Source organism: Numenius arquata, chromosome 17, assembly GCF_964106895.1.
Source record: "Numenius arquata chromosome 17, bNumArq3.hap1.1, whole genome shotgun sequence".
In the NCBI taxonomy this organism is placed as follows: domain Eukaryota; kingdom Metazoa; phylum Chordata; class Aves; order Charadriiformes; family Scolopacidae; genus Numenius; species Numenius arquata.
In genome coordinates, this window is record NC_133592.1 from 11981124 (window position 1) to 12006707 (window position 25584).

General features: G+C 52.4%; 2 protein-coding genes across 3 annotated transcripts in view; one reads left to right on the forward strand and one right to left on the reverse strand.

Annotated features, from left to right (window-relative positions):
* Positions 1-11043, forward strand: part of MYH10 (myosin heavy chain 10) — a 112578-nt gene extending 101535 nt beyond the window's left edge. Inside the window, exons 35-43 of the mRNA XM_074160314.1 lie at positions 345-557; positions 2459-2620; positions 3796-3924; positions 5126-5214; positions 5938-6061; positions 6169-6377; positions 7243-7351; positions 7707-7879; positions 9186-11043. Of these exons, the coding sequence (XP_074016415.1) occupies positions 345-557; positions 2459-2620; positions 3796-3924; positions 5126-5214; positions 5938-6061; positions 6169-6377; positions 7243-7351; positions 7707-7879; positions 9186-9330 (1353 nt within the window). The 3' untranslated portion in view covers positions 9331-11043. The remainder of the gene's footprint in view (positions 1-344; positions 558-2458; positions 2621-3795; positions 3925-5125; positions 5215-5937; positions 6062-6168; positions 6378-7242; positions 7352-7706; positions 7880-9185) is intronic.
* Positions 11044-12452: 1409 nt separating this feature from the next.
* Positions 12453-25584, reverse strand: part of NDEL1 (nudE neurodevelopment protein 1 like 1) — a 31624-nt gene continuing 18492 nt past the window's right edge. Inside the window, exons 8-10 of one of the 2 annotated variants that reach the window (XM_074160015.1) lie at positions 23587-23738; positions 20346-20380; positions 12453-14170 (exon numbers count right to left, since the gene is read on the reverse strand). In XM_074160015.1, the coding sequence (XP_074016116.1) occupies positions 14163-14170; positions 20346-20380; positions 23587-23738 (195 nt within the window). In that variant the 3' untranslated portion in view covers positions 12453-14162. The remainder of the gene's footprint in view (positions 14171-20345; positions 20381-23586; positions 23739-25584) is intronic. The other variant, XM_074160014.1, reaches the window with a different exon arrangement.

Here is a 25584-nt window from a genome sequence, read left to right on the forward strand (position 1 = left end):
AAGGGGGTGGTCTTTATTAATGTCTGGCCTCTTCAAAAGGTGCAAAGACAGGGAGAACAGCAGTTGCTGGCCAAATGACTAATGGCACCTGCGCTGGATTGAAGAGCTTGTCTCACTTTTTCTCTGTGACATTGCACAGCTCATCTCTCCAGTCACCTGCACAGATGGCGTTGGGTTCTCTAATACAGCCCTAAAGGTGCTGCTCTGCCCGTTCTGTTTCATTGTCAAGGCAGAGCATCGCTAAGTGTGCTGTACTGAGTCCATCTAATGCCTTATTTTTCTTTTAATAACTGCTGATGTTGAGATACCTGAAGGGGAGGGTCTGATTGGTGTTTGTGTCTCAGGTCCATGAACTGGAGAAGTCAAAGAGAACTTTAGAGCAACAGGTTGAAGAGATGAGGACTCAGCTTGAGGAACTGGAAGATGAACTGCAGGCCACAGAAGACGCTAAGCTTCGTTTGGAGGTGAACATGCAAGCTATGAAAGCCCAGTTTGAGAGAGATCTGCAAGCCAGAGATGAACAGAATGAAGAGAAGAAGAGGATGCTGGTCAAACAGGTATGTCCATTTTGCTGTGCGTCATAGTGGGAAAGGTGTGACGAGCTTTTGCCAAAGCTCTGTGGCTTCGGTGATAAGTTGCTACCAGACAAATAAAACTCTCTGCTTAAACATGCCATCCCATAGAATCCCAAGCACTAGAGGGGGTCATCCTCTCCCTCTGCTCTGCCCTGGTGAGGGCCCATCTGGAGCACTGGGTCCAGTTCTGGGCTCCCCAGTTCAAGAAGAACAGGCAACTGCTGGAGAGGGTACAGCAGAGGGCTACAAAGGTGATGAGGGGACTAGAACATCTCTCTTACTAGGGAAGGCTGAGGGACTTGGATCTTTTTAGTCTGGAGAAGAGAAGACTGAGGGGGGATCTGATCAATGTTCATTAAATACTTAAAGGGTGGGTGTCAGGAGGATGGGGCCAGTCACACAAACCTGAACGTAAAAAGTTCCATCTAAACCTGAGGAGGAACTTCTCTCCTGTGAGAGTGGCAGAGCCCTGGAACAGGCTGCCCAGAGAGGTGGTGGAGTCTCCTTCTCTGGAGACATTCAAACCCCGCCTGGACACGTTCCTGTGGGACCTGCTCTGGGTGACCCTGCTCTGGCAGGGGGTTGGACTGGATGATCTCCAGAGGTCCCTTCCAACCCCATAGCATTCTGTGATTCTGTAATCTTTACAAACGATAGAAGAGGTCTTGTTGAGGACTGGCCACTGTCAACTGATAATGTTACTCTGCTACTAGTGGTCCTCCAATTCCACCATATCTTGCCTGAAAAGCATTCCACGTGGCAGTAGGTTTGGCTGCTGCTGTGTGGGTGTATTTCAAGCCCATCCCGGTTGGGGTACGGGACCAAATCTGTGAATGCTGACACAGACTGGAATTCAGTGCTCAGTTTCCTAAAGGAAATTTGTGGCAAAGTATTCCAGGTGTGCTTTGTGTTACTAGAATTCTCTAGAAATGCCTTTAAAATGTCATGCTTGTAAGAGAAAGATGGTTCTAAATTAATGTTTCTTTAGAAAGAAAAAAAAAAAAACACCTAATATCTCAAGATTGTATAGTATTGATTAACCTAATAATATTTTAAGAAAACAAAAACTTAAGATTACCGAGAATCACCGATATAGAGATATCTTAGTAATAAACAATCATTGGCCCAAAGGGCTTTCGAAGTTCACTGCAGCGCGCAATTGCTGTTACATTGCCCTGGGCTGGCGTGAGGGGTGAGGCTGGATTCAAAACTGAGCGTATTCTGTCATGTTGGCATTTCTGGCTCAGTTTAATTTTTGTAGGAGTTTGTGTTGGCTTACTCTGCTTTTCTGTCTTGGTGTATAAATGCTGGTAGCACGGCTGTTTCAAAGACAACGATTTCATCTGTTTCTTGAGAAGATGAGGTGACTCTACGTCTTATTTTTTCTCTTAGCGGTTCAATCAGAATTAGTGGCATTTGTGGATTTGTTTTTGATAGAATCACAGAATGGTTTGGGTTGGAAGGGACCTTAAAGATCACCCAGTGCCACCCCCTGCCCTGGGCAGGGACACCTCCCACCAGACCAGGTTGCTCCAAGCCCCCTCCAACCTGGCCTTGAACCCCTCCAGGGATGGGGCAGCCACAGCTTCTCTGGGCAACCTGGGCCAGGCTCTCACCACCCTCACAGCAAAGAGTTTCTTCTTAATATCTTATGTAAATCTCCCCTCTTTCAGTGTCAAACCCTTCCCCCTCGTCCTATGGCTCCCCTCCCTGATCAAGAGTCCCTCCCCATCTCTCCTGTAGGCCCCATTTGCCGTCTGTGGTGGTGTCCCACATACCTTGCATTCTGTAGCCTCTTCCAATCAATTCATCAACCATTTTGCTTGGATTTGGTGTTTGCTCCATTCCTGGATCTGAGCCTGTTGAACGCCTTGGTTTCGCAGGTGCGAGAGCTGGAGGCGGAGCTGGAGGATGAGCGCAAACAGAGGGCTCTTGCTGTGGCGGCCAAGAAGAAAATGGAGATGGATCTCAAAGACCTGGAAGGTCAGATAGAAGCTGCAAACAAGGCTCGAGATGAAGCGATCAAGCAGCTACGGAAGCTCCAGGTAGGCACAGCTGATCTGAGCTGCTGGTGCTCCCGGTGACAGCCTGTTCAGGGTGTTCTCATTAAATACATCTGTAGCTCCAAGGCGAGAGGGGTGTCAGACCCAGCTCTGCTGACACGTGTCACAGAGGATCTGGCCTGAACTTATTCCCTGCTCAAAACTCATCCCATCCTTTGGTCCGTAAGGCATTTAGATTGTCCCCCATGTACTCAGTCGTCATCTTTTGCCTCATTTCAACACTTGCTTCCTAGGCTGCGTTCTTAAAATCTACGGTTGTTTGTAGCTTTGAATTTACTGATTTGAGCTCAGCTCTTGCTGACTTCTGCTTCAAGTGGTTGAACTTTTTAACGTGTTTTCAACCAAAAACGCTCCAGAGAAAAAAGAGGAGTAAATCCTAGTCGCTTTTAAAAAGCTCTAAGGTGCCCATTCGTTTTAAGTTTGGCAAGAAAAAAAAAAAACAAACAGTCCTTGTGTCAAGGATTTATTTTCCGTTCCCAGAAAAATATTCAACAATTGGTACAGTTTGGTTTTGCCAAAGATTTTGAGTGCCATGGCCCGGAGCTGCAGGAGCGTGAGACCGTGGGGAGAGCATGGCAAGGATACAGCAAATCAAATTGCCTTTTTGCCCTGCTGACTTCTCTTCCTTGGCCGTCCTGCTTCAGATCCTACTTCAGATCCTACTTCAAGGGAACGAGGGCATTTCTGGGACTGAGCCCTGGATGGAGGGTGCTTCTGGGTGCACAAAACGGTGCCTTGTGTGACTCTTACGCTGAGAGTAGTTTCTTACCTTTGCTTATTTGTAATAAGTTTTGGTGGTTTTAGTCAATTTAAGTAATTTTTTTATAAGTCATTCCAAGAGCTTTACCTCTCCGTAAGTTTCATGGTAAATATAATTGAGCAGCTCTTTATTAGAGTTTTTTCCTACAAGAAATACACCAGATAAATGAGGGGAAGTCTTATAAGGTGATATTTCTGACAAGGAACTGAGTGATGGAAAGATGAGACAAGGAAGCTTTACTGTGAAAATAAGAACTGAAAATGCGTTTACTTGGAATGAAGCCCCTTTGGGAGGAAGAACTTCCCTTTTAAGGGCCAAAATGCTTCAGAGCTACTAATAAATCTTGTGATTTTCCTAATGCAGCCTGGCTTTTTCTTTCCCCTGCTTCCAACTGCAGGCTCAAATGAAAGATTACCAGCGGGAGCTGGAGGAAGCCCGTGCATCCAGAGATGAGATCTTTGCCCAGTCCAAAGAGAGCGAAAAGAAGCTCAAAGGTCTCGAAGCAGAAATACTCCAGCTCCAAGAGGTGAGGCTGAAATCCATGAGATTTTTTTTCTCGCTAGAATAAAGCGAAGATCAGAGAGCAAAAAAGGTAAAAAGTCATCTAGTGAGTTGGAGAGAGGAATGGGAGTGTGGAGAAGGTTCTCCTGCCCCTGCCCCAGGTCATTAGTGAGGTCCTTGTGCCTTTGTATGAATTGTTCCTGTAGCTGGGACGGTGTTCCTCTGCCTGGGGAGCAGGAAAGCTTTGCTGCTGCTTAAACACATCTGAGGCCTTGCTAAAACTTGCCAGGTGGCTCAAGAGTCTGTGGAAGGTGCAGTGCACAGTGTCGGTACTAAAACTGGTTATTGGAACTCTGTAAAAACCTAGCAGTCTCTCCCGTATCTCCGTTGGAGTCTGTGGAGGTTTATCGCTGCCGACTGAGGTCCTCACCCCTTTCCCTTCCCTCGTTGTTGGCAGTTCATCCAAGAGCTCCAAATCTCGCCACGTGTCGCTTCCTCCCGTTATCCCCCTGCTCGGCCACGAGGTCAAACACCCGCAGAGTCGCCTTGTGCGAGAGGCTGCCTCCTTTGTGTCCTGTGTTAGCCGCAGGCTACAATTTGAAGCAATCGTTCAGATTTCACTACACTTCTTGAGCTGTTACAGATTATCTACAACTTATTAGAGCTTCTCCGTGTCGTTCTCTTTCAGACTTCAAACTTGCTGGTCTTGCACTTGCGGTGCCTTTAATTGTCCTCCTTAGCCGAATGCCTGGGTGTTTCTATCTCTTAATACAGTTTTATAACATGGGATTCAGCGCTGTTCATGCTATTGTGCTAAAGCTTTTATTTTCTGTACTTTGTGTTCATGCTACGTACTCTGTAAGAACCTAAAAATGTGCTAATCTAGTGCCCACTTTACGGTTAATGTTTATGAACGTGACAGGGTGGTTTTCTCCTGCTGTTACTGATCTTCACAGGTTTATTAATTTTTCTCCTTAACTTTGTGCAAGGGTCACTTCAGGGCCAGGGAGAAGTAAATCCACTGTAGCCATGAGGCAGTTAAGGGGGCAGATATCGAGGTGATGTGTCCCGCTGGCTCCTACAGCTGCTGCCTCTGCTTATCCGTGGAAAGCCCTCCGGGATATCACACTTCACAGCAGCTCCCAGGAGTTATTAGAAGGCTAAAATGTTTGCAGAAGTTTTGAGGCTCCTGATGCCTTAATGAATCTTTTCCTAAACCTTCGCAGGAGTTTGCTGCGTCCGAAAGGGCCCGTCGTCACGCGGAGCAGGAGCGGGATGAGTTGGCTGATGAGATCGCAAACAGCGCGTCGGGAAAGTGAGTCACCAAATGTGATAATTGTGCGGCTGAAGAACTTCGGGCACCAGCAGCTGCAGTTCTTGGTTGTCTGCTTGCTGATTCCATAGTGACCTGTCTTCATCATAAAAATTGTGGTGTTATGAAGAGAATTGCTTACAAAGAAGCTTCTCGTGCCAATTTGCAGTGCCTGAAGTATCAGAAGCAAACCTGGGGAGGGGGGTGTCCACAAAGATGATCAGAGGGCTGGAGCACCTCCCCTATGAAGACAGGCTGAGAGAGCTGGGGTTGTTCAGCCTGGAGAAGAGAAGGCTCCGGGGAGACCTCACAGCAGCCTTCTGATATCTGAAGGGAGCCTCCAGGAGAGCCGGAGAGGGACTCTTTGTCAGGAGATGTAGTGACAGGACAAGGGGTAATGGTTTTAAATTGGAAGAGGGGAGATTTAGATTAGATATTAGGAGGAAATTCTTTGCTGTGAGGGTGGTGAAGCACTGGAACAGGTTCCTGGTGGAACAGGTTGCCCAGGGAGGTTGTGGATGCCCCATCCCTGGAAGTGTTTAAGGCTGGGCTGGATGGGGCTTTGAGCAACGTGGTCTGGTGGGAGGTGTGCCCATGGCAGGGGGGTTGGAACTCGATGATCTTTACGGTCCCTTCCAACTCTAACCATTCAATGATTCTATGAAATCGGCCAGTAGCTTTGTATCAGACCTGAACGTGTCTTGACCCAAATACCTTCCTTTCTAGGTCAGCGCTGCTGGATGAGAAGCGCCGGCTGGAAGCTCGTATTGCCCAGTTGGAGGAAGAGCTGGAGGAAGAGCAGAGCAACATGGAGCTTCTCAACGAGCGGTTCCGAAAGACCACGCTGCAGGTGAACCGGCCGTTGGCAAGCCCTACGGGGCAGTTTGGGTTTCAGTGGGCCGTTAAGCGGAGGCTCTGAATAGCACCAAACCATCTCCTGTGCTCCTCCTCTGCCAGGTTGACACGCTGAATTCGGAGCTGGCTGGGGAGCGGAGCGCTGCCCAGAAGAGCGAGAACGCACGGCAGCAGCTGGAGAGGCAGAACAAAGAGCTGAAGGCCAAGCTGCAGGAGCTGGAGGGGTCTGTGAAGTCTAAGTTCAAGGCAACGATTTCAACTCTAGAAGCCAAGATCGTGCAGTTGGAGGAGCAGCTTGAGCAGGAAGCCAAGTAAGGAAACGATGTGTTTGCCTGGGTTTGCTCTGTCAGTTGAAGGTCTGGAACCTGCGAGCCTTGAGTTTGTGTAGGGCTGAGTTGTGAGCCCACGGCACAGGAACTGGGCTTTGTTATCGAGAAACCTGCTGTTCAGGGGACACACTGTAACAAAACAGCTGTAAAGTAACTGGGATGGAAAGTTTGGGAATCTGCTTGCTCTGTAACTGAAACAGCTGAACTAAAGCTTGAACTAAAGCTTCACCAGGTGAGTGTGGTCCCAGGATCCGCAGGTGCTGCACAAGCTTCTTGAGACAAGATAAAACACTCCCTTGAGACCCCTGGTCCCTTCGGTTGGAGGGAGCAAGTGGAACAGCTCGGGTGTGATCGCTTTAGTGACCTGAGATGAATCCTGTGCTCTGCAGAAATCTTCCTGTCTGTCCTTTCCATCTCGGTCCTCCACAATTTATTATTTTTGCTAGTTCCTTCCAGAATCTGAAGGTGTTTTATCACCGTCTCCCTCCTTCTTGTGCCTGTGGCTCTGCGGGAGGAGGGTGTTACTGGTCAGCACTAACTTTAAAGCTGCTTTGCTGAATCTCGTCGGGAAGAAGCCCCTTCTGATCCTGGTCCACAGGATTCCGATTCTGATCCTGGTCCACAGACCGTACCCGCGTTGCTGCAGCGCTGAGGCTTTACGCTCTCACAGCTACAGCCCAGCATCCACCAGCGCAGCAGAACAATGTGGGTTCTGTTGCTGGTGGCAGACGCGATAAGAGGACTCGAGTATCAGTGAGACAATGAGGCCAGAGCCTTTCGGAAAGGACAGATCTTGTGTTCCTCGCCTTCAGGTACTGAGAAAAACGATGGCTTTTGGTTATTCTAGGGAAAGAGCAGCTGCTAACAAACTGGTGCGTCGTACGGAGAAGAAGTTGAAAGAAGTCTTCATGCAGGTGGAGGACGAGCGTCGACATGCAGACCAGTACAAGGAGCAGGTGAGTGGGAGGGCTTTCCTTCTGAGGCCTGTTTCTGAGAAAAGGCAAATAAACCCATTCTTTGAGCAGAAAGGGCTTGTTAAAAAAGCATTTTAATGAAAACATTTGAGGGAACCCCCATCTTGATCACTGAACCACTAGAGTAGCTCCCAGCAGTCAAAGCCTCTGGTGGGATGGTTTGTGGTGCACCCTCTGGAGCTCTGCAGTGTCCTGGAGTCCCTGCTGGAGGCTGCAGAGGGGCTGGTGGTTCATCTCCAGCGGGGGAGGAGAAGGTGTTGCTGAACCTCTTGGACCTCCCAAATCGGGGGGTTGCAGCTGCCGAGTTGGATCCTGATGAGCTGCTTTTGTATTTTAGATGGAAAAGGCAAATGCCAGAATGAAGCAGCTCAAGCGCCAGCTGGAGGAGGCTGAAGAGGAGGCCACACGCGCAAATGCTTCCCGGCGTAAACTTCAGCGGGAGCTGGACGATGCCACGGAGGCCAACGAGGGCCTGAGCCGGGAGGTCAGCACCCTGAAAAACAGGCTACGGTAAGTGGTGCTGGTGGCAACGGACCAGGGTTTATCCGAGCCCTGGTGTGCCCACGGACTGTGGGGAGCATCCTTGGGGCGCGTCCAGCTGTGGCCCTGCAGAAACAGCTGCTGATGTCAGGGGATGGGCCTGGAGCTGCTGGGAAGTGCTGGCCCAGCCTGGTGATGGTAGGGAGGAAGCTGCCGGCCCACAGGGACGATCCTGACAACGCTTGAGCCCAAACTCCTTGGAGCTTAACATTGGCAGGTTCCCAGGGGTTCCCAGTTCAATCAGCCACGAGTAAATAGGACAGAGGAGACAGCGCAGTCGTGCTGTTCCAGTGGCTGGGGCTTTTTTCCTGACCCACCCTGGGGGTGTTTCAGCGCTTCCCTTGAGAGCGGGTCTGTGAGATCAAGGGCTGCATCACAATGGGAGTTGGTGACGGTGAGGGTGGTGCAGAACAGGAACCATCTGGAGGTACAGCATGGTGGAGCTGCTGCCGGTGGGAATGGCAGGAGGGTCACGGCGCAGCGCTTCCCAACGAGCAGTTGATACGTCTTTTTAGTACTTGGTCTGCACTTGGTGCTTGTAGAGAGAAAATATTCTAAATTATTTGGGACCAGCCAAGCTAAGGTGATGGTGTAAAGGAAGCAGGAATTACCAGGGTACCAGCACGTGCTTGTGCACAGCGTGTTGACCCCGTGGACAGAGAGAGTTTCAAAACCCCGACTGTGAAATCTGCCCCGTGGGTGTCCTGGGGTTGAGTTGCTGCATTCCCCCACAGTTCAGAGATGGGCCACGGAGATGCTGGGAGGGCTGGAGCCCCTCTGCTGTGAGGACAGGCTGAGAGAGTTGGGGGGGTTCAGCCTGGAGAAGAGAAGGCTCCAGGGAGACCTTAGATTCCCTTCCAGTCCCTAAAGGGGCTCCAGGAAAGCTGGGGAGGGACTCTGGATCAGGGAGGGGAGCCACAGGAAGAGGGGGAAGGGTTTGACACTGAAAGAGGGGAGATTGAGATGAGATCTCAGGAAGAACTTCTTTGCTGTGAGGGTGGTGAGAGCCTGGCCCAGGTTGCCCAGAGAAGCTGTGGCTGCCCCATCCCTGGAGGGGTTCAAGGCCAGGTTGGATGGGGCTCTGAGCAACCTGGTCTGGTGGGAGGTGTCCCTGCCCAGGGCAGGGGGTGGGACTGGGTGGTCTTTAAGGTCCCTTCCAACCCAAACCATTCTGTGATTCCATGATAGGAGAGGTCTTTCAGGGGTGGCCACCAGCATGGGGACTGTGGCTGCACGGTGGCCCGTCAGCAATCCGGTGTTTGCTTGTCCTTGGCAGGAGGGGGGGCCCCATCACCTTCTCCTCCAGCCGATCTGGGAGGCGCCAACTGCACATCGAAGGGGCCTCTCTGGAGCTCTCGGACGACGACGCGGAGAGCAAAGGCAGCGACGTGAACGAAGCGCAGCCGGCGCCTGCCGAGTAGAGCCCCGTCCCAGCGAGTGCATGCAGAGACCTCTGACACGGTCGCCGGCAGGAGGAGGAGGACTTTCCTGACCACCGAACTGCCTTGTGGCCCTCAACCTGCCTTACCCGACACCGGCACGCTACAAGGTTACTTATCATAGGTCAACTATGTCTTAAGGCTCTCCAGCCTCACCATTCTGTACCCTGCTTCAGATATAGGTACAACTGCTTTTTTTTTTTATATATAGTAAACGAAACTGGATCGTCTCTGTTCAGTGCATCTATTTTCCAGATACTCATTGTAAAGCCATTTTATAAACCATCATGTGAAGGATGAACCTTTTTTTTTTTTCTTTTTTTCTTTTTTTTTTTTTTTTCTTTTATATCAGTACAGAAACTTCATTCCCAGAGGGCAGGTGGTTGGGACAGCCCCGGTGTCAGGACTGTGCATGCTTTGTTGTACCGCCAACACCCTCCCATTTCTCCCGTGGGTAACGGCCCTCGGCTGTTACAGAGTCTGTTGGATCATTGAAGACCAAACTGCACCCCTCCCTCTCCCTCCCTCTCCCTCCCTCCCTCATCTCCCTCTCCCTCTCTCCCTCCCTCCCTCTCCCTCTCTCTCCATCTCTCTCTTTTCTCCTAATTGTCGTGATCCGCACACAATCAGCGAGCCAACTGTGAAAAGGCCTCGGGAAGTGTTAGAGGGAAGCGTTAGGGATGAATGAGTAGTGTCCATTTTTAACCCGCGGTATCATTTTGAAGTGTTCTCAGCACCCGCTTCCTCAGTTTTGGTGTTCCTGCAGTACAGGCACGGGGAACCGGCGTCACCGTTCCTCACCTGTACAGTCCTCCTGCCTCCGCCGAGACCCGCCATGGCCCCGCCCAACACACCTCTGTATATATTAAGGCTTAGAATAATGTGAACACCAGTGGAAAATAAAACATACAACACAGGCAAAATTAATTTATTAATTTATGGCTGAGCGAGTTTAAGGCTTCAGGAGGTGGAGCCGAGCGGCCGCGCTGCGGGAGGAGGCTCCGGTGCCACCGGAGCAGCCAAACTGGTTGTTCCCGAGGGAGCGGGGCCGGCGCGGAGCCTGTGGTGCCCGGGCTGAGCGCGGGGGGTTGCCTGCCGAGGAGTTAACATGCCAGTGGATGTGAATCCTTTATTTTTTTTTTGTTGTTGTTGTTGTTTTTTTTTTTTATTTTGAACAGTATTACAGGGAGTAGTTAGCATTTTTTGTTGAAATAGCTGAAAAACTGACATTACAGAAAGTGCCTTAGACACTACAGTACTAAGACAATGTTACATATATAATTTGCCTCTATAACGATGATTTAATGTATTAATTTTGACTGTGCTTCATATCATGTACCTCTCTAGTCCAAGTGGTATTATTGATATTAGTGACAATGAATCAGTGTTAATTAGGAAACTTCCTCTGCCACACGCTCAGAAAAACATGGATTTCCTTTTTTTTGGTTAAAAGCTTTAACATCTGTCGCAAAGGTTTTGTTGTGTGTGTTTGGATATTTTTAATCAAACTGGCTGTTGACCACCAGGCATCTGACTGCAAATATCTTGTTTTCTTGTATACCCATATTTCTAGACAATGATTTTTGTAAGACAATAAATTTATTCATTCTAGATGCAGCCGCCTGCTCTGTTTACTTACAGGAAGAGCTGTCTCCTGAGGCTGGCATAGACCTTAATAAACGAGAGTATGACTGGAAGCTGCCTTTTCCCTTCGTGCTGTTGTGTTTGCTGGGGGGTTCTTTTCTTGTATTTTGACCTAAATAGAACATAAATGGCCTGGCCCAGGGCTGAGCCTTTGGACTCTAATGGCCACACGGAGCTGGAGCACGGAGGGCGCTCTGCCCCAGCCCCGGTTCTGCCTTCAACAGGGTCTGGTGCAATGTCCTGTGCCGGGGGTCCTGCTCCATCTTGGAGTAGGGCTCCAGCAGCAGGAGGCGAGTGTCGGATGAGGCCGAGGGCAGGGGCAGCTGCAGGCACGGATGGCTGGGGCTGATCCCTGAAGGTGGGTGGCTGTGGCTGCAGCAGAAAGCGGGGACCTACGTCCCCCCGGGAGAGGAGTGAGGAAGATGAAGGGCAGCATCCAGACTCCACTGCATGGGGCAGCAGGGAAGGGGCGAGGTGGGAGCTGGGCTGGCGCTTACTGGAAGCCTCCCAGCACCGAGGGGCTGCTGGGGCCCCCGGCTGGTCCCAGCTCCTGGAGCCCTGGTGGTGTCCCAGGCATCTTTCCCCCAGGTGCCTCCTTCGAGGCTGTGGCTGCTGCTCCTCCTGGAGCTGGGAGAAGCGCAGGGGGTGAGGAGGGGCTTTTCCCACCCTCACAGGGCCTGCCCTGTCCCTGCAACCTGCAGGAGGGCCCAGGGTCTGGGCAAGAACAGCTTCCACTGACCTTAAAGGGGGTGGGGGGGAAGGAGGGTTGGCTGCGATGAGGGTGACCCTGCACCCCCAGGAGGGAGCTGGCAGCAGGTGGGGAGTGTGGCCTCCCCCTGCAGGGGACAGGGACACCAGAAGGAGCTGGGAGCGGGTGTATTCCCAGCAGGGAGAGGGCGTGCTGCCGGGTGTCCGTCCATCACGGGGCAGGGTCAGCAGCAGCACCCAGGGGTGGCCGTGGGGGGGACAGTGGGTGCTGGAGCCCCAGGGTGGGCTCCAGTGCGGTGTCTCAGCAGTGGCTGGGCAGTGGCCACGGACAGACTGCACCCCCTGTGGATCGGGCAAAGTGTCACTGGTGTCACAGCTGCGGGTGCTGCCACAGCCCCATCAGCCCAAGGGAGGCGGCACCCTGGGGAACAGCCCCAGCCCCGGGGTTCTGCAGAGGAAACACCTTCCAGCGGCGCTAAGGAGGCAAAATTCCCTGGCAGCCGGCGCTGCCAACCCTGCCCCAGGCTCTTCCCAAAAATCAAACCTCAGCCGAGCCGCCGGGACCCTCAGTGCCGGGAGTGGAGGCTGCAGCGAGGAAGGGGGTTTGCTCAGCCCCGGTTCCAGCAGCAAACGGAACTGTGGAGCAACGCTCCGAGGGCTGAGGAGCAGGAGCAGCGGTGCCCCCTCCCAGTGCTGGCGCTCGGCAGAAACCAACCCCCACCCCCAAGAAAATACAGCCACTGCCAACGTTTCTGCAAAATCCACTGATTCCACATTAAAAGAACTTTATTTTCGGAAGATCACTCTCAGTTGGTTTTTGTCATTTATAACCCACATCATGATGTGTGTCACCGCGGGGGGATGGGTCACTGTCCTATTGAAACATGCCATAGAGAGGCTGAATAAATAAAGCTACAAAGCCCAAGTTATGTACAAAGATCTTAGGCAAAGATATTATGTTTACAAACCTATGTACAATAAAACAAATGTAAACAGTCAAATGCAGCAGAGGATGCACAGGAAAGGAGGGCCACAGGAGCCCAAACAGCAAAAGGGGGGGGGGGGGTAGGGACACATCATCCGTCCCCCCCTCCCTCCTGCTGGGGCCAAGGTGATTTTTTTTTTTTTTCTCAGCGCTTGTAAATAAACCAACTGGGAGCTGCGGAGCCAAGTGAAGGTGATGGACCTGACCAGGAACGAAGGTTTCTAAACCCACAGATCAAACCCCAGCCGGGTTTGCTGGTTCACGTTTAAAAATCCACCGACTCTGAGGCACATAGACAGAGAAATCGCACAAATACGTTGCTTGAAAGACCCACAAGGTACACGGTCGCCCAAAACTGTCACAGAAGCCCGTAGTGACGCTGTAAAATCCAGTCCTACGTTACACAGATCGGAACACGGGTGTGATGGTTACAGGGTGCTGGGAGGGGGGTTCTACGGGCAGCGCGGGCGGTTGCATGAGTGGCTTCTTAACGCTTCCAGCGGGTCCCTGGGGTGGAGGCACAGGGGGGGGGGGGGCGGAGCTGGGCCGAGAAGCTGAGCTCCAGCCCCCAGGACCCCCTGAGCACACCCCAGCAGCTCCACGCGTCACTGCCCTGCAGCGGCGAGGGTGCAGGAGCACCGAGGGAGGACACGCCAGCCCCGCCAGCTCACGCTAAGGCATGTGATGTTGTGACTGAGGCGTGAGGGTCACCTCCAGCGTGCTGCCACCAGCAGCTCCAGCTCTCCCTGGTCCCCGAGGAGCTCAGCACCGATGTGCCACGGTCCCCTCTGCCCGCGGGAGCTGGGGCTGTAGAGGCAGGGCCGGGGGACACACGCATCCTCCCCTGCCCGCACCAGCAGCGACAGCCGGGCCTCTGCCCAGCAGCACCTTCTGAGGCTGCAGGAACAGAGTCACTCACCTGGACCCGATTCCAGGCACAAGCGTCCAAATGGCATCGCCCAGCCTCACCCAAGACCCCTTTCTGGAGGTCGGAGCCTTCTTGGGAGGAGAGCAGCCACACAGCCGCAGCAGCTGGAGCAGGCAGGGAGAAGAGGAGCAGCCAGTGTCTGTGTCATCCCAAACCCAAATGAGGGATAAAGGGGACGAGGCCCACCCGGCCAAGGTTTGGCAGGACTCCTGCATCCCCTGGCACAGAGCGCTGCGTCTCGGCCTGTGCCGCACAGGGCAGGGGGCCGAGTCAGAGAAGGTTGACTACAGCAAGAGGAGAAAACAAGCTGTATTAACAGGACATGAAGGGCCGTGAGCGCAGGGTCTCCTCGGGCAGCACAGTGCGGGTCGTGTTCCAGCGGGGTGGGAACCGGGAGGAATCGGGAGCAGTTCTTCTCTTGGTGGGCTGAGAAAAGCATCCGCAAGTCCGAACACGACCTCCTGCGGGCTCATATGCTGAGGGGGAGCATGCCAGGCGCTGAGGATGGTCGAGAGGCTCCCAGTCCAGGGGGACCTTGATCAAAGCCGTTTACTGCCCTGAGAAGAAACAAGAGACAGGCTGTTAAGTGACAAGCATCCCCAGGAGATGGCACCGCTCACCTGTCCCCACCACCAGCAGCTGGAAGATAGACCAGACCCCTCTCTCTCCTCGCTGCATCCCTCACCTTGACTGTACGGTGGCCAACCTACAACCCCGCCAGAGCTCCCCCCTCCAGCTGAGAGACTCAGGGCTCACCCCCAGCCAGGGACAGGCACAGGTGGGTGATCATCCCATTGCCCAGGGCAGGCATGTGCTGGCCGAGGTGACCAGCCTAGGAGGAAAAAAGGTTCCTGCGCAGACCCTGAGACCGTGGGGGCTACACAATGGGGTCTGTGCAGCTGAAGGTGCCAGGCACAGCAGCGCTGCCAGCCTGGTCCCCACCATCAGCTCCCTTCCTGCTAAACCACAGAACGGTTTGGGTTGGAAGGGACCTTAAAGACCATCCAGTGCCACCCCCTGCCCTGGGCAGGGACACCTCCCACCAGACCAGGTTGCTCCAAGCCCCCTCCAACCTGGCCTTGAACCCCTCCAGGGATGGGGCAGCCACAGCTTCTCTGGGCAACCTGGGCCAGGGTCTCACCACCCTCACAGCAAAGAAGTTCTTCCCAATATCTCATCTCAATCTCCCCTCTTTCAGTTTAAAACCCTTCCCCCTCATCCTATGGCTCCCCTCCCTGACCAAGAGTCCCTCCCTAGCTTTTCCTGGAGCTCCTTTAGGGACTGGAAGGCTGATGTAAGGTCTCCCCAAAGCCTTCTCTTCACCTGCATCTCCAGGTCCATTACAGCTGTCTCTACACAAGCTCTGCCCAGTAACTGGGATGGACACACACACAGAGCAGTGGCACACAGACTCTGTGACAGCAGGCGCATGGTAAAGCTCAGCAGAGCTGCTCGATGCTACACTACCCCCGGCTGAGGTGCAGCGGGGGCTCCGGGTGCCTCCACACCCCCAGCATCCATGGGTTCCCTTCTTCCCAAGGCTGTTGGGAGAGGTGAAGGCATGGAGAACCTGGCTTCCCAGTGGGTTGGGAGAGGAGCACGTGGGTCTAACAGCTTTTCCATCTCTGCTGTTTTATGGCTTTGACAGCTCTTCTGTAATTAGGCTCAACACAGAGCGTTTGCCCTGGCTCACCATCTGGTGGTCACCATCACCCTAGCCTTGACAACCAGAAGCAATAGCATCCCTGTATCAGCACAGCACATCCACCCCCACTGCTGTGCCAGCCCCCTGCCCTCACGGCTGGGTCTGTAATCCTGAAGGTGGGGGGAGACAAGCCCCCCAACCCCTGCAAGACAGGGCAGGTCCCCGCCTCCACATCTGCCTGATCCCAAGAAGTGCCACCAGCTCGTCCTGAACCACCAGCTCCCCAGGACCCGCCATTCACATCTCTCCTGGCAGAAGGGACACACCAGGAGATGGCCTTTGCTGCTCAGAGCAGAGAGGTGCAGGGAGCAAAGGCAAGAAGGGCGAGGGCTCTGCTGATGAGGAAAAAGCCACCCCAGGAGCTGGTAGCTCTGGGTGCCAGGCTGTGCTCGGAGGCGCACGTCCCACTCGCTGCCGTCACCGCCTGAGGGACCATGGTGCCAGCAGCTCAGGTGGGTGGTTGCCGGTGGCGTCCCCAGGACGGAGCGGTGCTGTCTCCGTGGCACATCGTTCCTGCCTACGTTCACTGCTGACCCTGCAGCTCCCGCATCAGGGATGCAAACACCCTTCCAGCAAACGCAGGTGGCTGCTGCCGTTGCTCCAGGCAGTCACAAAACACTCCAGAAGAGCGGATGAAGAGCTAAAACCTCAACGCTTACTCGCAAGGACGGATTCCCATGGTAAGGCAGCTCAATTCCATAGGGAGCCGGTTGTTTCCTCCCCCTCTGTGGCTGTTAAACATCCTCACTAGCACAGCCCGGGGCAGGGCAGGGAGAAACCACCTTTCCCACCTCCTCCCATTAAGCTGGAAACTTAAACTCCCATCTGAGCGTGCCCCCCCGGCTGCACGCAATAAAAAGCTGCTGGAAGGGGCTTAAAGGCAGATATATTTCGCTATTTGTGTTCAGAGGAAGGGGCACGAAGCCAACCTGATCCTGACATGACTCTGCACATGAGTTACCAGCTACAAAGCACCGCTGCCAAGTAGGACAGGGGGGAAAAAAAAAAAAACAACAACCAAACAAAAAGACCAAACAGGATTAAAACGTGGTGGTTTGCTCCCTTTTGAAAAGGTCAGAGAAAAGCGACACTCAACACCAGCCGCCTGGAAGCGCTCGTGTTTGATGAGTCACGTTAAAGCCAAGCTGTATGGATTCGTCACGTTTCCTGCACTACATTCAGAGCTGCTCTTTGTGACAGACACCGTGGGACAGCACCAGCCCCTGCGGGACGTGGCCTGGCTAACGGCAGTGTCACAGGCCAGCTCTGTGGCTCGGCTGAACCAGCACCGGTCCCCACTGGGACCTCCTGGCAGTGCCACCTCCGGCTCAGCACGGCAGGACGGGCAGGTTGGGGAGGACAACTGGTCCCTTTTGAGCCCGTAGCAAGTGCCATCGCTCCTCATGCAGCCCATCCTTACAAGCCCATGGCTCTAAATGAGGCTGGGCAGAAGCAGCCACCCTCAAACCTTGGCACATCATTCCCCTCTGAATCGAGCCACTGCTCCCCCCCCCGCCACCAGGCACCCCCGCGCCGCCCCCTCTCCATCCCCCTGACGTGAGGTATTTGAATCAAAACCCAACACGTGGCCTTCGCATACGGTGCTACACCAGGCACGGGCCAAATCGAGCAGTACAAAACTTCTCAAATATTGCTATTTCTGGGGCACCAACTGCTCGCAAACAGGGTTTTCAGCACCCAGTGGGGAGGACGCCCCCCCCTGCAGCCTCCACCATCCGACGGACCCGCCTCTGCTGGAGTTTCTTCTTTTAAATGAAGCACCACACGCTTAACCCTCCTCAGCTCCTGCTCAGAGGTGCATTTAGCACTTGAGTGCCCTTTTCCATCTCCCAGAGGTACAGGAAACGCGTCAGGAAGCCACACAGCTCAGCGCAGATGCCACAGGGACATGACAGGACTCTGCCTAAATTCCCCGGTGTTGGAAATCATCCAGCGAAGCCCAGGACAAGAAGGGAGACCGAGAAGATGAGTGCTCCAAGCGTGAAGGGTTATACGTGTTAACCAGCCCCAGCCGGGGAGCGCTGACAGCACTACAATGCACAAGGGAGACACCAGTCGGCTTTCTGCTGAAGATGGAAAAGATAAAAACCCCATTTAGAAGCTTTTTGAGGTTTCCCCATTGTTTGCTAATTAAAAAAAAAAAAAAAAAAAAGAAGAGAGCAGGAAGGCAGCGCAGAGCAGCTCCTCCCAGGATCTGCTCCTGCAGTCGGTTCCTTGCGACTGGGGGGATACCAAAAGCTGGCACCATGGCTGAGCTTACTGAGATCTTACCCAGCCATGGATTTCTGTTAGTAACAGGAAAATGCACAAAAAAAGGGTAAGAAATCAGCATTACTGCAGTTCGAGACAGAGCTAAAGGAAAATAAAATATGTTAAGCCAAGCAACTGTAAAAAAAACAACAAAGAAAATGTGCTGGACGACTCCTGCCTAACCTCCCAGGAGCCAGCTGGGAGAGAAGTCCTTGTGCCGAGTCCCCAAGGTCTCAGACGGTGCCGGGAGGAGCAGACACATCGCGCCGGCCGCGGCCCGCTCTGCCCAGGCCTGGCACAGGCACGGGGCCGCGGCAGGGAGCCCAACAGCCCGGAAACCTGCCCACAGGGATGAACCCTGGCCGGATCACTTGCCTCCTGCTTCTGCCTCGTTTTCCCATCCCTCGGACCCGATGTGCTCCGTGGGGCCTGCGCTGTGCCCTTGGCTCTGGGCTTCCTGAGAAACTGGGCTCCAAAGGGAGCCAAAAGCACCAGTCCCTGCTGGAAACGTCCCCTGCAGTGGTTTCTGATGGGTCTTTCTCCCTGCCTGTTCCTGTGGTGGCGTGGACTTCGTGCCCATTTCCAACTGCTCTCTCTGCCCTGTGATTGCTAAAGATAGGCTTTTTATTCTACTTTTACTCATTAATCTTTATTTCAAGCTGTATTTTGTACTTAACACCTTATCTCCAAGACTCTCTCAACTCTGTGTGTCCAACAGAACCTCAGAAGATTGTCCTGCAGCTGAACAGCCCAACCTGAAGATGTGGTTAAAGCCCCGCAAGAAAACAGGGGAAGTGAGTTTCCAGGCAGGTCAGTGCTTTAAAACACAGCACTTATCTCCCAAGCAGCAGCGATGGCACAAGGAGGTAGAGGAAGACCCAGCATGGAGATGTAGAGGAGAATGGGGACATGGCTGTGGCAGATCTGGCTGGTAGGGACCTGCACTTTTCGACAGTGTGGGGAAACCTCCCCGCTCCCTTGAGAGGCAGATCAACGAGAGGAGTCAGAGAGTCATAGAATTGTCTGGGTTGGAAGGGACCTTTCAGATCATCCAGTCCACCCATCAACCTAACTCTGATAAAAACCCATCACTAACCCATGTCCCTCAGCACTATGTCACCCATCCAGGGATGGTGCCTCCACCACTGCCCTGGGCAGCCCATGCCAAGGCTTAATAACCCTTTCAGTGTAAACATTTCTCCTAATTTCCATCCTAAACCTCCCCTGGCGCAACTTGAAGGACATTTCCTCTTGTCCCATCACTTGTTCCTTGGGAGAAGAGACCAACCCCCCCTGGCTACACCCTCCTTTCAGGGAGTTGGAGAGAGCGAGAAGGTCTCCCCTCAGCCTCCTTTTCTCCAGGCTGAACACCCCCAGCTCCCTCAGCCGCTCCTCACAAGACTTGTGCTCCAGACCCCTCACCAGCTCCGTCGCCCTTCTCTGGACCCGCTCCAGCCCCTCAATGTCTTTTTTTGTGGTGAGGGGCCCAAAACTGGACACAACACTTGAGGTGGGGCCTCACCAGTGCCCAGTACAGGGGAATGGTCACTGCCCCAGATCTGCTGGCCACACTGGTCCCGATACAGGCCAGGATGCTGTTGGCCTCCTTGGCCACCTGGGCACACTGATGGCTCATGTTCAGCCAACAGTCGACCAACACCCCCAGGTCCTTTTCTTCCAGGCAGCTCCAGCCACTCTGCCCCAAGCCTGGAGCGTCCATGGGGTTGGTGTGACCCAAGTGCAGGACCCAGCCCTTGGCATTATTGAACCTCATCCCATTGGCCTTGGCTCATCCATCCAGCCTGTCCGGATCCCTCTGTAGAGCCTTTCTGCCCTCAAGCAGGTTGACACTCCCACCCAACTTGGTGTTGTCTGTGAACTTACTGAGGGTGCACTTGCTCCCCTCATCCAGATCATTGATAAAGATGTTAAAGAGAACCGGCCTCAATACCGAGCCCTGGGGACACCACTCGTGACCAGCCTCCACCTGGATTTATCTCCATTCACCACCACCCTCTGGGCCCAGCCTCCAGCCAGTTTTTTAACCCAGTGAAGAGACCTCCTGTCCTCGCCATGGGCAGCCAGTTTCTCCAGGAGAACGTCTTGAGTCTGACCCTTAGTGACTGTGGGCTGTTGCCGGCACTGAGCCCCAGTGCCACAGGATCCCCTCCCGCAGAGCCCAAGGCTCCGGTGCCTGCGCAGCCCTGCTGGGACCACCGTGCCACCACCAGGGACGGTGACACCAAGCAGAAGGACCACTGCCTCCAGCCATGTGCTTCAGACCACCCCCTGCTCTGTCACCCTGGCCTGCCCCCAGCACATCTATGCCTTTGGTCGCTTTCCCATTAGCCAGAACCATGGCAACCAAGCACCAGCAAGGGATAGCCAAAAAAACACTGAGGGAAAAACACCACCAAAGGGCAAACCAACTTTCAAAATTAACTAAATTAACAGCAGCGATACTTCACCCCGTATCTCTGATGTGACAGATTCAATCAGAAACATGCATGTTTTTGAAGAACTACTAATTAGACCAAGAAAGGAAGCAGCTTATGGTTGCAACAGGTCACAGCACCAGAGAAGTTTATCTAAAGTAAGGAGGAAGAGAGAGATTACAGCCTCAGGCTTTGATCATGGACTATTAGTTTGTAAGGCTAAGAGAACTACCTCATGCAGTTAGCACAACCATCAGCTCTGCACCTCCAAGCACCACGTTAAAACACATGCAGCTTATCATTGCAAATGAATTCATTTACCCATGACCAAGGTGGGGAATATGACCTTTTCACGCCTAGTGGAGAAAAATTGAAACAGGTTACGCACACAATACAGACATCCTTGGGCATAACCCTGGATGCAAGAAATGGGGCAAAGCAAAGGCGTTAAACTAAACCTTGCCAGACCTCTGCATAACGAGCCCTCTGCATAACGAGCCCTCTGCATAACGAGCCCTCTGCCTGGCCGGGCCAGGGCAGGACTCCTGTTTCAGTGACAACCAGCGCTCCCAGCACACTCCACTGCTGCAAGCACACGACCCAGAGAGAAGCCCAGAGCGTTGCAAAGCACGTTGCAGGACATGGGATTACTCACCTGCATCTGAGTTACCCACAGTTCCCTCTTTTCCAGGGAAACTTTTTGATAAGTTGGATTAGGGGACAGAAAGCAGACCCTGATTTCCCAGGCATCAGCCTGGGTTCTGATCGGGGTTGTGGATAACGGTGTCCACGGTGTAAAAACACTACATGCTTCACAGGACTGCTACAAGTGTGCAAGCAGAGGCACTTCTCACATTTGAACTTTAGCTTTTTTTTATTAAAACAAAGCCCAACAGATCCACAAAAAAAATAATCTAAGAATAAACATCAACTACAAGGACTTTGACATTGAAGGGTGAAGGAAGGGGAGCAGTGAAGGCGTTAATGCCCCAAGAAGCAGACACCCAGCACTGGCTCCCAGTGCCAGGCCTCTGCAGAGCCCAGCAAGGTCAGAGCCATTTTGTTCCCCAACTGGATCGAAGTTAATAACCAATTAAGAACATTTACAACAGCAAGAGACAAGCATCCATCTGAGAACATCCTCAGGTGCTGTTCTGTCATGCCCTGGCATCTGGACAGAAACAGCATGTTCCTGAAGGAACAAGTCTGCAGGGAACTAATCTTATAGAGACTTTGTTGAGCTTTAAAAAGAGGAAAAAAAAAAAAAAAAAAAAAGAGAAGTAGCTAAGTCCTGCTCTTCCAATCCTCCAGCAAAGCTCCAGTGCAAGCCCAGCTGCCCCTAACGCGATGCTCCCCTGTGCCAGCTCCTGCCTGTCACTGCCTTCAGCTGCCTGCTCAGCTCCGCTCCGTGAGCAAGGAGCAGCTGTTTGAAGGGAGATGGAGATTCATCAAACATTTTAACAAAATGGCAGAGGAAGGAAAGTAAATGGAACTGTAAGGATGTGGCTGAGTTACCTCTGTCCCCGTCTCACCACCCAACAACCAGGCTGTTCTTTAGGCAGCAGCTACAGAGGGGATGGGATCTACAATCACATGGGGGTGTTTCAGGCTCCAGCAACAACCTGGGGCAGAGAGGAAAGTACAGGGGCTGGAGAGAGAGGAGGAGGAGGAGAAGGAGGAGAGGGAAGAAGAAAGGGCAAGCTTCAGCTCAGCCCCTCATGCCCAGTCTCTGGATCCGATGCCGGCCAATGTGTGCCAGCTCGGCTGGGAGCACAGCTGCTCACGATGGGGCTGACCTCGTTTTAGGTAACAGCTCAGTTTAGCTTCTGTGTGTGAACAAAATTATACAGGTTTTACACAGCAGCCGTGGAGACGTGTACACAACAGAGACCATGCCGTCACCCCCAGCGTCCACAGACCTCAACAGGGGCAGTGAGGCAGAGGGGGGGCCACATAAGGGGAGAGGTGAGCAGCATTTTTGGGTGCAGAGGAGAGGGACAGGACAGCAGGGCTATGCAGGGATCTCTAACAACTTGCAGATAAGCGCATCAGCCATTCCCACCCCCTTTTCTAGCCCACTAACATCCTCCAAGTCTGCTGCAGAAGTTATCTTTCAGGAGTCCGGGTTTCTGAGCCTTTTCCAGCTACAACCTGCTCCTAACTCCAGGCAGCCAGCCCAGATAACAAGTGTGATGACAATCTGGATAATTAAAAGTGACCCCCACATAGCAATCAGCTTACTTGTCACACCACAACTCAATATAGACCTGCTGCCTCCTAAGATCGGCTCTAATCCCTTCCTAGCAACTGCCCTGACAGCTTGTACCTGAAACACGGCCTGTGCCCTGCGAGTGTGACCACGCTGTGGTGCTGCACAGACCCCAGCCAGCCCCGCAGTGCAGAGACAACCCCACCTGCACATGGCACTGACTTCGTTAAGCCTCTCCCAACTCTTCCTTTCCAAAAGCAGCAAACAAGAACGGCTCTAAAAAACCCCGAATGCCAGTTTCTAAGATGCAACTTGCCCAGCTACCCACGCAGCAACACGATTCAGCTCAAACGAGGATGACTGTAGGAAGCTCAGTTTGTCTGCTCTCTGTATGGTGCTCTTTAGGTTGGTAACAGCTCATTTATTTCTCTAAAATAAATTCTGTAGAGGATACGCTGAATATTAGCATTAAATTCACTGGCTTGAGGTTTAGCACGGAAGACTACTGCCGTGCAGAGAGCACGGAGGGTGTTTTGCCCAGTGACACAAAGCATAGCTCATAATACCACTGCTGACACTGGCAGAGCGCTGTGCTCTACACCCTGCTCCTCAGGGCTTCTCGGACAACCACAGGGCCCTGCGCTTCCGGGGACTGCGGGGAAAATCCTCCTGCTGAACCACTTCCCAGTACCCGAGAGGAAGCTCTGACCATGGGCGAGTCACAGGAAACACATGGGGCAGTTTTTCCTGTGAAAGCAGTTTCTGGGTTCAGGGCTGACGCATGGCACAGCCAGCACGGAGGCAGCTGCCCCCTCAATCAGCCAGAATTACACCATTAATGATGTTTTCTCTTCCCCTTATAGAGGAGGAAGTAGAGCAAACAGGGCACCACCCTCCAAGTGAGCATTTGCTGCCTGCCCTCAGTTGTTCTCACCAAGGGAATCTCCAGATTTGCAGTTAATGCACTTCCCCACGCACGAGCGCACCGGTAGCCATGGCAACTCCATCACTACTCACTTGAGATCCTTTCAAAAGGGCACGTTCACTTCACTCCCGGGTTTGCTGCCTGGGGTTTGTGCATTCCCGAGCTGCAGCCACCGAGAGATCAGGCAGCAGAGAGCCAGAACGGGCACCGACACCCTACCGGCTAAGGGAGCAACACGCTCTCTTTTCTCTTTGCTTTACAGAAATCACTGTCAACTTTCCCCATCCCCTTGAGACTTTGCCTCCACAAACTATTTTTCCTATCGGATGAAAGCTGGGGTGGGCTAAAGACAAGCCAAGAAAGACTTCTCCTCCAAGTAGCATCCTGAAACGCATTCCCCTTTAGGGCAAAAATATATCCTTACTTACCCTTTGTCAAAGAAAGAAGTATGGGCCGGATGAGGGTACTTTGTGCCATTGCTGTTCATTATCCCGCTGTTAACGTTCCCTGAAATGTAGGATTTCCGTGATGCCTGGTCCTTTGCAAAATTTCTGCAAGCAGCTAATTTGGATTCTAAGGCCTGTGAAAGGGGGAATTAAAAAAAAAAAAAAGGTCAAAAAAGTAATACCATTAAGAGAAAGCATGCTCGAGTCAGGCTTTGTCATGACCGCAAGATTATGATCATGACTCCAGTGTGATCACCTTTGGCAAAAACGGAGCTAACTGGGAACAAAGCTGTCCATTTTCTCTGTTACCCAACCACAAAAGAAAGTCACACAACGACATGCTGATGCAGACTGTCAGGCGCGACTCGGTTCCATTAGCGCTTAAATTTTAGACCATATCAGCTCTCAACTAATTACCTAAAATAAGGAAGCCAACACCTAGCAGAAGTTATCAAAACTTCTTGCTTCAGCAGCTGCAGTAAGGCCATCAAAAGCTAATCAGAAGATTAAGACAGAGCCTAAAGCAGAATCCTCAAGTTTAGGGAGGGGCTGTGTATTTGGAAAGCTGATTAATTTTTTTTCCCCCAGGACAATGCCTTCCAGCATTTCTTTCTTAATCTTGGCCTGCAAAACAAAGCCAGTTTCTTAAGCCTCACTGATATGCTTCAGAACAAGAGGTGCTACAGCCACAGCATCAGGAGGAGGAATCAAAGGCAGTAGCTAAGCCCACCTCACCTCCACTACTGCCAAGCAAGCCTGGCGAGATCTTTTCCCCCTACACAAGGTGACAGTCTTTGCCTCATCCACTGACTGCTGGCAGGAGGGACACCAAAATCCCGATTCTCTCTTTCACTTCAGAACATCACCCCTGCCCTTTCTGCCATCGGTCACAAACCGAAGCGGAACTTGAATATTTGTCTCATCGAGCAGAAAGTCCCTGCAGCTATTTGTTGCATCCTTCCCATGCATGGGGGCACTTGTGAATGCATGCACTGGAGACAAAAACTCATCTCCCCAGACATGGAGTTTGGTCCCATTCCACGTAGAAAAATATTCCATTAATAAGGCACTGACACACTACCACAAGGAAGTGAACACTGTGCAGTCGTCTTCTGGAAATCCACGTAAGCTACGTACTGACTATACAGGCAGATACAGATAATTACCTCCCTCTTGGTCTCAAAGCACCATTCAGCTGGACACAGCCCGTGGGATCTGAGCCAAGTGACTCCGCAAGCAAGAAAGCTGAGGGGAAACTTCTTGCAGAGAAAGGGAGTCTAAAGCTTGGGATGAGGCATCCTACGAGTAGCCCAAGCCAAAGAAATCCTGAACATCCTATAATTGTTACTAAACAAAACCGTGAGCTGGAATTTTGTACCAGTGGCAGAGCGAGTGGCTAAGAGCAGGCTGGGAGGGAAGCACGCTTATTTGGCATTTCCTGTCCTTGCAGAGTAATCACACAGGATTGTGATTAAGCTCCCTAAATCCCCTGCAGACTCTTAATCACAATGATCCCATTTCAAACATGTCACTCCGTAACCCCGAGTCATCCTGCTGCCCTTTCAAACAAACTACGAGCTCACTGGCTCCAAATGCGACCAACGAGGTAATTTTGAATTTCAAACTTTGCTAAAACAACTGTCTCTACTGCAGCTCTCGCCAGTCTCAGTGTTAGCCACCAGAGATGGAGGAAAGCCAGCACCAGAGGCAAGACACCAAGGTTATCCATGCTTCCACTCAGAACACTAACCACTGAGGCATGTCAACAAGCTTCTCAGAACTCAAAAGTCTTGTCTTCATCCAGCTGGAAAGCCCGGCATCCCAAACAACACTGTGACAGATGCTTAAACCACTTCTTCCCTGCTTATGGTGGTAATCCCTTTAAAGACTCACGCATTTCACTTCCCCATTAACAACTACAGATGGGAACATTTGGCTTTCTCCCGCTTTATCTTCTCACTTTCTGATCAAAGGTTTCTA